The 14,364-nt window shown below is 43.4% G+C and overlaps 1 protein-coding gene across 4 annotated transcripts in view; it reads left to right on the top strand.

Annotated features, from left to right (window-relative positions):
- The window catches only part of STK39 (serine/threonine kinase 39), a 291,825-nt gene that overhangs the window by 102,504 nt on the left and 174,957 nt on the right, over positions 1-14,364 (top strand). For all 4 annotated transcript variants that reach the window (XM_036253502.1, XM_036253503.1, XM_036253505.1 and 1 more), the window contains exons 6-10: positions 1,532-1,641; positions 1,872-1,973; positions 4,068-4,201; positions 12,640-12,688; positions 12,791-12,856. In XM_036253502.1, the coding sequence (XP_036109395.1) occupies positions 1,532-1,641; positions 1,872-1,973; positions 4,068-4,201; positions 12,640-12,688; positions 12,791-12,856 (461 nt within the window). The remainder of the gene's footprint in view (positions 1-1,531; positions 1,642-1,871; positions 1,974-4,067; positions 4,202-12,639; positions 12,689-12,790; positions 12,857-14,364) is intronic.

Genomic DNA, 14,364 nt, shown 5'->3' with positions numbered 1-14,364 from the left:
ATCTATGTGAGAGCGAAACATCGATTGGCTGCCTCCTGCCCGCCCCCTACCTGGGATCAAGCCTGCAACCTGGGCATGTGCCCTGACCGGGAATTGAACCAGCAACCTTCTGGTGCACAGGACGATGCCCAACCAACTGAGCCACACTGGTCAGGACTATAGCATTTTCAAAATACACTTCTCAATATTAATATTAGAGTAGCAGTTGTAACAAAGACTCCATTTGTCAATTTCTATTCCTTTTGTTGTAGTTGACATCCTGTGGGAGTTGAGTAAATTTAAATGTAAATAAAATGAAAAAACATATTTCAACTCAGGGAACAGTGTTATTGCATAACTTAATATTATAGACCTAAAGCAGATGCTAATTTTGACCTTGGTTTGTACTTGACGTTTTTCTTTGGTAATTGCTGACATCCTGGCAGTCAACAACGGGGCCCAGCAGAGGAGAATTACGAGAGCAGTTTGAAGGGGCTCACACTGCACAGTCCGAGGTGTTCACTGCTCTTTTTATTACTGTTCACCAGCTGACAATTGAGCTGTCCTTGAGCTGCTCTTACTGATAGGCCTATACTAGCCCTAAGTAGTCGATACTTACTAATTTTAACCTGTAGTAAACATTTAAGAAATGCATGCATTAATAATCATTGGCTATTTCTTTCTCTGCTGTCACATACAAACATTTTTGCCTCTATGCATGTCATATAAACAATATACCTAATTAAGTTATTTTCTCACAACAAAACTTTTAGTGTATAATGGATATGAAGAACTGTATTACTTCATTCCATGTATACCGAGGTAAATTGTCCAGAAAGCAAACATTGGAAAAAAACCACCTTTGTGGATTGAGCTTTTCCTTTGTGTTGAATCAGTACACGGACAAACCTAGGCAAGAGGGTGCTAAGTACCCGGGTTTGCGGAGCTGCTATTACGGTTCTGGCTGAAGTGTAGAGAACACTGTTTAAGCAAGGGCGTGGGGATGTGGAAGATGGATGTTATGCATCCTTTATTTAAAAAAAAAAAGTCCGCTCCCCAAATATTGATGACCTGAAATTAAAGAGGCTATGAAATAATCATAATAAAAGAAAAACCAAAAGGAGCTACATCACATACTGGTTTGATTGCCTCTGGTGCTTTGCTTATAAATTATTTTCTAAAATGAATCTTACCTAAAAGCTAAGCTCCTTTATATTTAGAGCTTTGAAAATGTGTTTATATTTTTATTGCTGTAATCATTTGTGGTTAGTTATGACTTATGATACCTTTCTGGTGGGAAATATAATTTGGTATGCTGAGTTTTTGGACCCGTGGGCTTGCTCACCCATCACAGTCATGGTGTCTCTAAAGTGTAGCTCATGATGGATAGCAGGACTGCCCTGGTGCATGCTGAGAGAGTGCCATGCTGTCTGGGACAGTTCATCACCACCGTAAAGGTCACCAGGAACAAAGGTGCTCATAAAGTCAAAATTTGTAAGCAATAATGTCTTACATAAAATGAAGGTGACTTTTTTTTTTTTTTCTCTTTCAGATTTTGGGGTAAGTGCATTCTTAGCAACAGGGGGTGATGTTACCCGAAATAAAGTAAGAAAAACATTTGTTGGCACCCCGTGTTGGATGGCCCCTGAAGTCATGGAACAGGTAAAGAAGAACGTGATGATTTGATTGCCTTAGTACAGTAGTGCCTATTAATACACTCACATTTCATTCAGAGCCACCGTTTTATCAGAAGGCATCGTGTAACTAAAGATGAATCCCCAGTTCCTGGGCCTTAACAAACTAACATCAAAGTTCTGCATACACATCTGTGGACTTCACTCAGTGGGACGTGTCTGCTGTGTAATTGTGTTTCCTCTTGATTTCTTCCTCAGGTGAGAGGCTATGACTTCAAGGCTGACATGTGGAGTTTTGGAATAACTGCCATCGAGTTAGCCACAGGAGCGGCGCCTTATCACAAATATCCTCCCATGAAAGTAATTATTGGAAAAAATATGTCGGGTTGGAAATACAGTTGAATGGAATCTATTGTGTTGTTCTCTGAAGCATAGTCATTTTTCTCTTAGACCTTGGGAGATTTAATGGAGCAGTGCGGCCAAGTTCAGTGTTGTCTGATGTCCTCAGTGGACAGAATAGGACAAAAGTAGTACAATGCCCGGCTTTGAAGCTTGCTTTACATTCTTAGCACAGAGCCGAGTAAAGAATGTGATCAGATTGGTCGATGGAGGTTGATAGCTGACAAATGCCGGTCATCACTCTTTTGGTGGCAGACTGTCCCCAGCACCCTAAGGAAAATCTAAAAATAGATTATAGTGATAGCATCTTTGCAGATGGATTTCCCTAATTTTCAGGACTTAAAAAAAAAAAAAGATCTATAACATTTTACTCATTTTCATAATGCCATGTTGGTGACTCATTTGAAATAAGCGAGCCCAGTATTTTTAGGAAAGAACATATATTTGGATACTGTTTTCAGATTTTTGTGACTCTTGTAACTGGTCTTCACCATTTTTCTCTTAGTTTTTGAGACAGTGGTATCAGGGCAGTTTGCCCAACTGGATTTTGTTTTGAGATTGGAGTAGCTGAGTGAGATTATGAAGGTATTTTACAGAGAATATGGTCCATGTTTGTTTCAACTTTCCCTAGGAAAATATTGGAAACATTTAGGAGGATTTTTTTAAAACCCTGAGGATAAAAAGGTTAAATAATTTTACTGATTAAAAAGTTAATACATGCTTATTGTTGAAAATCTGAAAGTACAAGAAAGTTTAAAGAAGAAAATAATCACTTAAAACCTCATCAACTACAGATAATCCCTGTTTAAGTATAGTTTATTACATTGTTTCTCTCTATATATTTTTATATAGATATATTTTTAATATAATGAAGATATTGGGATGTGTGTGTGTACATACCTGATTTTTTAGTAAGTGGAGGTGTAAACAAGTTGTAGTGACCTTTCAAAGGAAAATTACTGAAGCAACTCAGGATTTTTTTCTGCCATTTGATTTTTCTGTATGATTATTATTATTTTTATTTCTTGTTTTCTTTCTTTCCCTACTCAGTGTTTCCCACGTGAATCCAGAGTCACCTTGCTAACCCCAGCCTGAAGTCCTGAGGACTTCCCTTCAGACCTTACAGTTCTCCCACTTTCTTCTGTGTGCTATTATCCTCACAGACAATAGGCTGTCACTGTAATCCTTCATCCATTCACACATCTGAAAGTGTTTGAAAAGTGGCTTGGCATGTATAGCATTTGCATAAATAGAGGCTGATTTATGCATTAATGGGCTTTAGTCATTGTGTAGGGCAATCGTTGACTACAAACTTTTTTCTTAAGCAAAGCACTCTGATGTGTGACAGAGTGGGATTTGTATCTTTTTGATTTGAAGCTGTATTTCGATTTTGTCTCACCCTCTCCAAGAGCACCATGGCCTTTTGCTCTGGTTATGGCTTTTAGCAACTCAGCTGTATTTTGGCTATTTTTCAGTGTCTTTATCTCTGTCAGTTTTGCCAAGCCTTTAAGCAATTTTCTGTATTTTTTTTTTTTTTTTTCATTAAAAAAGAAAAGGAAATCATGTGTTGCTTTCTGGGATGTTGTGAATTTATTTTTAGGGTTGGTAATGTTATAAAGCCTTGAGGACAGGCGGTTCCTTGCTTATGAATGACCTGCACACATGCACATTGACTGCTGCTCTGTTCCCCTTTCCCCTCCACCACGCCCTTTCCCAGCCGGAGCCGCACCCCCCGCTCATGCTGGAGCTACGTGCTCCTCGGGGCTGTGTGCGGGCCAGTTCCCAGGAAGCTCTGTCCCCGTGGCTTTGGGAGATCGTTCTTAGCACATAGAGCAGATTGTATATGTTCTGTCAATGGAATAACAAAAAAGTTAAAAGGCACATTTGCAAAGAGGAATGAATCCTTTCAGTACACACTTTCTGTAGTTATCATCATGGGAAAGCACAGTTGTGCCTAATCAAGGTTGGTCTCTGATGCTTCCGTGCAACATTAAAAAACTCAGTGGTGGCAATTGCTATACTGAGGTTCTGTCTTTATGTTTGTTTCTGCTGCAGGTGCTAATGTTGACTCTGCAAAATGATCCACCCACTTTAGAAACAGGAGTAGAGGATAAGGAAATGATGAAAAAGTACGGCAAGTCCTTTAGAAAATTACTTTCACTGTGTCTTCAGAAAGATCCTTCCAAAAGGTATGTCAGACTTGGTGGATGAGTTATTGACCTGGGTTGAGTCATGACGGAGCTTTGTTTGTGGAAGTGGGAAAGCTGTGTGAGGACACCTGCGAGCTCTTCTAGTTCAAGGGAAATACATGCTGCTCTGGCCCCCGATTTGCAACCTGTTAGTTTAGCGGAAGACAGCGTGGGTCCAAAGGGAAAGAAGTAAATGGGGGTGGGGGAGAGGCAGAGGAAAATTTTAGTGGCAATAAGATTCACTGTGCTTATGAGGTGTGGGCTCCGTCATCAAAGGAAATGAAGTAAAACAGAAATCAAAAGCAGTTGGCCGTGGTGCATTCGGAAGCCGAGCTAATAATTCTGCACCGTGTAGGTTGAGCTGACCTCTCAGGAGCTGAATATCCTGCGAGCTCCAGTCTAAACCAGGCAGAGCTATTGAATTTTGCATGAGCTTCCTTTTAGTTGCAGAACAAGTTGTTTGTACTGTTATTTAAAAGATTATTAGCAAAGAAGATTAATATTTTTGCATTAGAAAGATTAGTCTTATAAACAGAAGTAAATTGTTTTAAATGAACTTGAGAATTTTCTCTTTATTCTCAGGCGGTTGGTTGCCCCGCATCCTGTAGTGTGTCTGTTTCGTGAGTTTGTTTCTTCCTTCTGAATTTCTTTGACTTTGAAATATCCTGAGTGGGACCTCATGGAGCAGCTGTCCTTTCTCACTGCAAGGAGAATATTAATGATGTGAACCACACACAGGCCTGGCCTGGGTAGAGTCTCTCCGCAGGGCTTGGTTGTGCACGGCACCATCCCCATGTGCAGCGAGCGCAGATTACAGACCTGGAGAGAACTCGGAAAAGTTACCTGCTACCCTCATCCACCTCAAGGTCCAATTCGATACTTATATTTTAAAACATAATAACTAGCTTCTCTTCTGGAACTTTCTTTTTAAGGGAAGGACTCTGCTTTTTGAAGTATTCCTTTATTCTGAAATTCTTTGTGAAACATAAGCCTTTTACCTTGACACAGTAATCTACTATTTGAGGAGGGGACCCTTCTCTACATTAAACACAGTGGACACTATTTTACCCATTCTTCCTAGCTACTCTCTTCATTCCTTTACATTTTACTGAATTGACCTTCAGTCTTTTCTGTGTCACTCACCTTTCTCACCGAGCCAGGTCTAAAGACAGTTTGCTGTTAAGCATCTTGAAATGATTTACTGTAAAAGGGATGATGATTTTGTCACACTTATAGACTGTTTCTGCTTAAACATCTCTGTTGCCCTTTGTGTTTGATTTTTAAGGCTTGTTTTCCCTCTGCAGTTCTACTGATCTTTCATTAAAATTACTTATTTACTCTCCGATTGGGTGAAAGTGCTCTTAGGTTTTACTTCTGTTCTGCAACACTTGCTTGCCTTCCCCTTGTAGTTGGTGTCATCTCCAAACATAAATTTTTGGCATCATTAAGGAAACAGAATTTAATCCTCCAAAGCCCAATGAGAGAAGTACTTGTGTTACTGATGCTCTCTGTGATTCTTGAGCGAGTGGAGATGCCACCTACTGGTGATGATGTGTAATGTCACACCATTTCAGTTCTTTCAGAAAATGATCCTGTGTGGTAGAATTGTTAGTGTGCTTAATGATGTCACAGTATCTTTCTTTAGGAGATTTGTAATTTGGTGAAAATAAATTAGACTAGGTCATCATACCTTATACTTAACAAACCATCCTTATTTCTTAATAATCTTGAAAGTCCTTCCAGGTTTGATTTATTTTGTGAACTAAAATATCAAGTTCCCCACTACTCCACTGGGATAAAATATTGTTTAGAAAAGAGCCATACACTCAGATTTGTACAGTCTTTCCCTCAGAGTCCTCTCTTAGAGACATTATTGATCTACAAAGTAGTTACGGTTTAAGGACTTCCTTTTTTTTTTAATCCTCACTCGAGGACACTTTTTGCATTTATCTTTCAGATAGAGTGGGAGGGAGAGAGGAAGGAAGAGAGAGAGAAACATTGACGTAAGAGAGACACATCGAGTGGTTGCTACCCACATGACCCCAACCGGGGCCGGGGACAGACAAACTGCAACCAAGGTACGTGCCCTTAGCGGGAACCAAACCCAGGACCCATCGGTCTATGGGTCGATGCTCTAACCACTGAGCAAAACCGGTCAGGGCTAAGGGCTTCTTTTAGATACGTTCTCTGTGTCATAATCTATTCTCACTATTGGTCAGTTGTCCTCTGTAACAGCATTGGTGGTACACAAACTTCCCACGTGACTCCTTTTAACGAAAAGATGTGGATATGGGAAGTTTGGAGGGAAAAAGCTTTATGAACTGTGAGAGGAGAAAAAAGGCAATGTTGTTGAATTAGTTCTTATATAGGATACCATTTTAAAATATGTATTCATTCTTGAATTAATAACTAAACATTAAATTGTTGCTCAACTTTGAAAGAAATCATGAATATTTCCTGCCTCTCTGCCTTTGCTTATGTCACCCAAGGGTTCTCCCTTTCCCTCTGCCCCCCTTCCACACCTGTCTTTCAACGCTAGTTCACGGGCTCCTTCTCAGAGTTAGACGCCCCTGGATGAGAGTCCTAGCTCTGCTTTATCATCACCCACATGACTTAGTTTCCATGTCTGTAAAATGAGGCCCCAAACTCCTACTGCATAGGAGTGCTGTGAAGATGCAGTAAAATAATGCACTTCAAACAGGTAGCACAGTGCTGGGGGGTCCTAAATAGTCAAGAAACTGGGATGGCCATTTATTATTGGCCTTCTTCTTCCGGGTCAAATGGAGTTTTTGCACATTTTAGTGTTCTTACCCTATGTTGAATGCATCTCTTGTCGCACTTACCACACCGTGTGCACATGTTGACTTACAGATCCGATTTCCTCACGAGTCTGTAGCCTTTTTAGAAAGAGAGCCTGTGCCACTCACCTTTCTGTCTTTCTGTCCAGTGTCTGGTGTGTCTTACACACTCGGTGGTATTTCTCGACTGATGGGAGACAACTGGGTGTTCGCAACTTGGGGATGATTTTGACTCACTGAAAAGAATTTCAGAAACAAACCTGATTGGAGTGAATGCAAGATTTAAAAAATAATTTGTATTTATTTCTGTTGCCTGCATATAGATTATATACTTGTAATCTGAAAGTAGGTGAATGGTACCAAAACCCTGGTCTTGCGGAATATCTTTTTAGCAGGGAACGCAAACATGTCCCAGGGGAGCAGGGGCCAGGACAGGATCACTCCTGTGCGCGAGCCCTCGGCTAGCTGAGAACGGGCTATGCTCTGTCTCCACCTTGAGACTCACGGGACTTTTCTAAGAAAAAAAGAGCTGGCATGTTGGAGCTCTTTGCCTCCTTTGAATCTCTGTGCCTGGCACAGGCGTAGATGAAGAATGACTTATATTCGCAGAGCAGGACATTTTGCTATTTCTTTAAAAGGTGAGCCTTCATCGTGTAGAGTACATGCTCCCTATGGACAGCAACTGTGAAAGGAACCAGCATTTTTTTTGAGCAACAAGGGTGTGGATGTTGCGTAGATCAATCTATTAGAAAGGAGTAAACCGCGAATATTTCATTTGGGGGCGAAGGCAGGTCTGCCTGAGGTCAGTGAGTTGTTAGGAATTATAATGCAAATTCTTACAGCTACTTAAACAGTGTCATATTCATCCCGAATCCTTTGAAAATTATTTCAAGTCTCAGTGGACTTGGGTTCATCCATATGTATTAACTGAGTCCTTTAACAGGTTTTCTTCTGAGAATGCTGGTATTTGCAGACTACCGCATTGTTTTCAAGGATTTAAAATGGAATCATCATTCAAAGCCGGGCACATTATTTTGGTTGCTGGTGTGACATTTCTCATAAAACAGTGTTTGTATTTATGCTACACTGTGTCACCTGATGATGGATGGCAGCCATGTCAGACATAACTGTGCTTGCAGGATTCCTTCTCCGTAGTCCTTAGCCGAGAGGCAGGCAGCACAGCGACCCCACGTTAACCCTGTGCGGGCAGTCGCTGTGACATAAAACTGAAGGAAACAAGACACAAGACCACTAAAGTCAGGTGGCAGCACGCACCTCTGCCTTTTTCAGACGACCTGTCACTTTCTTCCTTGTCTCATTTTCCTCATTCTTTCCAGTCCCGTTTTTCCGTACTTTTCAGGGGTCGGTTTGGCACATGGACTTCACTCCAAAGCTATAGACACCTGAATTCATTTGCACACCAGAAGGATCTGCTGCTTTGTTCTCTGTATTTTTTTTTTTCCCCATTTTTTGTTCAGATAGAGTGGGAGGGAGAGAGAGGAAGAGAGAGAGAGAGAGAGACATCGACGTGAAAGGGACACACCGAGTGGCTGCCACCCACACGACCAACCAGAGCCAAGGACAAACTGCAGCCGAGGTACATGCCCTTAGTGGGAACCGAACCCGGGTCTCTCTGGACCGCAGGCTGTCGCTCTAACCACCGAGCCAAACCGTCCAGGGCTGTTCTCTGTATTGAGTAGAAATCACCTATGAGTTAATATAAACATTAAGCCTATAGAAATAAAATGTGGCTTCTTTAGCCCTTTCTCAGTTCTCAGGTCATTGCATTTCTGTATTTATTAATGAAGCCAAGGGTGGAGCGCAGAGAAAGGACTTTTCCCTGTAGCCAGCTTTTCCCCTTTATAGTACGGTTACCATGGAAGTGACCTTGCTTAGGGAAGGGAAAGTATTTTCCCAGCCCTGAATCTCAAGGTATGTCTGGCATTTCCCAGCCTTCTCTCTACAGTGGTCCAGCACTTGACCCTTCATGTGCAGAAGGAGGAGGTGGGGTGCAGAGGAGAGACAAGCATTGTGGCTGTCCACCTCAGTACATCCACCATGTACAGACTTTCCCGTTCCGGGGGTGTGTGTGTGGGGGGGCTAGCATCAGTTTGTTTTCATTACATCTTTCTGCTGATTCTTACTATATTGCGCAGATTCTTAGACTTCTAGAGGTGACTGAGTCTCGCCCAAGGAGTTGTGGTTGTGTTCACGTGACTCGTAGCATTTCCTTCACCCCACATTTTATTGTGGTATGGAATTGGGCTGCAGCCATTTTCCGCTCTGTGTCAGGCATTGGGTGTATAAAAATGGACACTGTGGTCCCTGTCGTGGGAGGGGAGGGGAACAGACAGTTACACCTGGAGTGTGGCGGGGTTGGCGTGTGAGCGCCGAGAGGGCAGCAGTGCCGCGGACGTGCCGGAGCTGGGAGGAGTCTCTGAAGGCGCCTGGCATTTGGACGGGCTCTCTGCCTCCAAGCAAGGGCGTGCCGGTGACTTACAATGTCTAAAGCCAGAAAATCGGGGCGTGCTGTCCTGAAGGAGCAAGGTGGATGAGGACATCGCTGCAGCTGGAGGACGGCGTTCACACAGTCTGTGATGGGAACTGAGGATGGAGAAGTCAGAGCCTCTCAGGCCACCAAGAACCACTAGGATACATGAAATCGGGTCATTCTAGAGACCAAGTTCAGGGCCGCTGTGGACGTACCCAGTCTGTCCTTGGCTGCACCCAGGGACGGTTCCGGATGCGTCTGTGTGCTTGGGTGGCGGGTTGGAATGAGGAAGCGAAGTGGCAGAGCCCTGCTGGGAGGCTGGCTGCTCTGGCGGTTTCGGCCAAAGCGGTGGCCTTGAGTTTTTTGATCATCTTGGCTTTCCTAGTTTTTCTTTTCACTTTTAAGAAATTCATCTTAAGTCATTTTGTAAGCCTCCTGGTTCTTACACATTCTGTTTCATGTTGCGAGGCGCCAGGTCTTGCTCAGTCCATTGTGCAATGAGTGGTTCTCCCACGTGGTCCCGCGGTGGCCCTCCCCTCCCACCCAAACACGGTGCAGATGCTCCTCTGGGAGTCCAAGCCCACGCTCTCTTATCTGCTAGAGGTAAGCTGCGGAAGGTCGAATTTATATCTGTCATACTTACTCCAGCATGCCCGGCGTCAGGCATCATGCCTCATGAATAGTGGATGCTCAATAAACGCGTATTTACTGAGAGAATGAAAGGATGAATGTCAGTACCTGGAGGCCAGAAACATTGCCGATGATCAGTAAGAGTATCCGTTAAAACAACAGCCAAAGTTAAATCAAGATAAGAGTAGTCTCATTTAGGATCCAGAGCCTGTTTAACAAGGTAGACACTCATGAACTTGAACAAGCTGACCAGGGGATGTGCACACCATGTTTAAGCCGCAGCCCACCTGTTGTTTCGAGCTTTATTGACTCAGCAGTGAGCAGTTGGAGGCTGTTATTGCAGTGGGTACGGCCATCCAGGCACCTGTGACCAGTGTTTCACTGCAACTGAGGGAAAGAGCAGGAACAATTTAAATTTCTGTTTTTTCACACAGAAATACGGTTCAGGTCCCTCGTAGACTGGGCAGTCTGTGCCTCGTTGCACTTACTGACATTTCCTGATTCTTTTATAAGCCTGGGTTTGGTCCCTGGAAACATTTTAATGGAGCTTCCTGGTTCCAAAGGAGTGGTTTCGAACTCTTCAAATGTGAGAATCTTTTCGAACTTGCACCTCCCCCCAAATATACTGTTTGTGCCTTTGCTAATCATTGCCTGAGAGAATACCTAGTGATACTGTCGTGGTTCTCCCCCTCCTCCCCTTTGTTTTTATTATGAAAAATTTAAAACATACAGAAAAGGTGAAAAAACAGTACAGTGTTGACTTCTATACCACCGCCTAGATTCAGAAATTACTAACATTTTTCAGATCTTTTATATCTGTGTACCTGCATTTTACTTGCTGACCTGTTTGGAAATAAATCACAGGCTTCACACCTCAGCTTGCATTCCGTACAGAGCGAGACACGCTCCTACATAACCACAGTACTTTTCCACATCTGAGAAAGTGGGCAGTGATGTCCTACAACCGTCTTACCTAGCATATTCACTTCGGTCTGGTGATTTCCAAATGCCTCCTGTAGCCTCTCCTCCTTCCCGTACAGACGCAGACTGAGGCTAGGGCCACATGTTGCCTAGGGTTTTCCATTCCCTTAGTCTTTCTGAGTCTAGAACGGTGCCCTGCCATCTCCCCTGTTCCTTGCTGACCTGAGTTTGGGAGAAGATAGGCCAATTGTCTGGCTGACTGTCCTATAGACTGGATTTATGTGATTCCTTCCTCCGTTGCTGCTGGTTTTATTTTTATTTATTTATTTTTTTTTTAATCCTCATCCGAGGACATTTTTCCATTTTTTGTACAGACAGAGTGGGAGGGAAAGAGAGGAAGAGAGAGAGAGGGAAACATCGATGTGAAAGGGACACATCGAGTGGCTGCCACCCGCACGACCAACCAGGGCCGGGGACAAACTGCAACCGAGGTACATGCCCTTAGCGGGAACCGAACCCGGGTCTCTCCGGACCACAGGCGGACGCTCTAACCGCTGAGCCAAACCGGCCAGGGCTGCTGCTGGTTTTAGAAGGCACTATCAAGGAAGGAAGCTGTTCTGTATGGAATAACGCCAGAAGTAGAAAATCCATATTCTGCCACCTCCTATGAAATATTTATTTAAGGCACAGATGCTAAAATCATCCGGTAAGGGGTGTGGGGTAATAGATATTCATACAGTGCCAAAGTATTACCCAGCAGAACACTTTTTCATTGCAGGGGGTAAAACAAACTTTTACAATGAAGCGGTCTCAGGCCCGGGGACCGAGTAGTTAAACTTAGCATCACTCCCAGTGAAATGACCTAACGTTACGTGCCTCTGCCGTGCTGCAGCAGGATGTACACAGCGTCATCAGGGTAGCATTTTCCCCCAAAGGCTTGATTCATCCCAGTCAAGCCTTCAGGCCTGACGTTCAGTGAACAGGAAATATGAGCTGGAGAAACAAGTTCGGTGACACCAGGAGGAAACAGTCAGGCCAAACCAGTACTGCTTGCAGATGGATTTGCATTTTACTTATCACCATCACATTTCCCTTCCCCTGAAAAACTGGTCCGTGCACACCTGAGACAAGGTTACCTGAGGGGGCAGACAGCCTCACACCCGGTGCGCGGACCCCTTGCAGTTCCTACCTCTCTCGGGGAATCTTCGAGCACGGTGGACTGTAGTTTCTCGACGGGGTCATATTGCAGCTTGTACGGCTTCTTCGTAGGTAGAGGAATTTAGCTCATAGATACGTCAGTCTGACACCTTTTAGAAGCACTGCATTCACTGAGTGGAGTGTAAGGACGAAGGATGGAACATTGATCGTGCCCCAAATATTTAATGTAGAGGAGTTTGTGTGCTGCAGACGAGGAGTTTGGAATGAACCGGAAAATTGGCACTGTTTCATTCAGTGCCAGCTTGCGATGAATTTAGTGTCTGGTTTGCTCCTCCACAAACTGGTCGTCCAGAAATACTCTAGGATTAAGTTGTGTCGTCAAGGCAGTGTATTTATGCAGTGGTCATTGTTTCAACTCTAATTTATTATTGATCTTTCAGGCCCACAGCAGCAGAACTTTTAAAATGCAAATTCTTCCAGAAAGCCAAGGTAACACGCTTAAAAACCCAAGTAAATCTGCTATTTTGAAATCGCTATGAGTTTCGATGTCTCGGATCTGATGTTAAAGTGCTGGGAATATTTGTTTTGCAGAACAGAGAGTACCTGATTGAGAAGCTGCTTACCAGAACCCCCGACATAGCCCAAAGAGCCAAAAAGGTAAGCGCCATTGGCCCCGCCGACCCAGTAGGCGCGGCTCCCCACCCAGGGACATGACGCCCATAGGAAAAGGAGGACAGAGATTTCCACATGCTCAGGATATGATTCTTTAGAGGCGATCTGATTAGTGATTACTCAGATAACTGCATTCTGCCTTTTGGTTATCTCAGCTCGCTGTCATGTGTTTGGGTGTGGAAACATTGGGAAACTCTAATGATTTCATTTTTCCATTTATCAGCATTGCCTAAAGAAGGTCGGAGGGGAGGGCACTGTCATGAGTTCTGAACACTGGAGAGATAAAATGTCCTCGAACAGCTTTCGTTTGGATTTTGTAGGGGCGGAGCAGTCTTTTTAAAGTAGTTTGAAGCTTTAGTTTTCAATGGTTATTGGGAATATCTTTGGGGTATAGTTTCTTTTTCTTAAAAGACCCCAGGGTGCCTTTTATAGTTCACTTTATGTTAACTAAATTCTGTTAATGATTACTTGAAAAACTTTTCATTCTAGCTTTAAGATTGTTAAAATGGTGTGCATGTGTGAGTGTTTTTATTTATATGTTTAACCAGAGTTTTATTTATCTATAATTACTGATTTAATTATGATATGAAACCTAACAAAGTTAAACCTCTGTTTTTGGTTTAGTTTGATTTTTAAATTATATTAGATATTTATAATTTAAAATATTCATGCAGTCACAGATTTAAAAAGGGGGGGTCCTGTTTGCCCCCCTCCCTCGTTACAGTTATCAGGAAAGCTGATGTGAATCTGAGTGGTCTGCTATGGAAATAAAATTGGCAGATAAGTAGGCATTAGTGATCTCATCACGCCTAGCTATAAGTGACTTTGAATGTTGCCTTTTCTAAAACATTCGGTGTGAAATGCATTTCGGGAATGCTTAAGAATTGTTTTAAATTGCCCTGGCCAGTTGCTCAGTGGTTAGAGCGCCAGCCCACGGACCAAAGAGTTGAGGATTTGATTCTGGTCAAGGGCCTACCTTGGTTGCGGTTCGTCCCCGGCCCTGGCTGGGGTCATGTGGGAGGCAGCCAGTCGATGTGCCTCTCTTAATGTTGATCCCCCCTTCCCCTTCTCACTCTATCTGAAGATAAATGGAAAAATATCCTTGGGTGAGGATCAAAAATAAAATAAAAAAAAGAGTTGTTTTAAATGAGACTTCAAGAAATGACCCAGTCTGCACAGGTATCTGAACGCCTTTGCTGGACCAGCAGACATTGGGGCGGGCTGGCTCTGGGGCTGTGGGCTGGCTGCACGGACTGAGAGGTTGGCCTGTGGGACGTCTCGTCTCGGGGAAAGTGGAAGTTGGGCAGATGGTCCACCAGTATCAGCGTGGACATCTCCAGTGCAGCAGAGAGTTGAAACTTGGGTTAGAGGCAGTAGAAACCAGAAGTGCCCTTCCTGAGTCTGAGGGCAGAGGAGCCTGAAGGAGGAGCCTGGAGTGTTGCAGTCGAGCGTCGGGTCTCTTGATCAGATATATAAAATGTCAGCTGGAGTTG

The sequence above is a fragment of the Molossus molossus genome, unplaced genomic scaffold, assembly GCF_014108415.1.
Source record: "Molossus molossus isolate mMolMol1 unplaced genomic scaffold, mMolMol1.p scaffold_m16_p_11, whole genome shotgun sequence".
NCBI classification, from domain to species: domain Eukaryota; kingdom Metazoa; phylum Chordata; class Mammalia; order Chiroptera; family Molossidae; genus Molossus; species Molossus molossus.
This window is presented reverse-complemented; position numbering and strand designations above follow the sequence as displayed.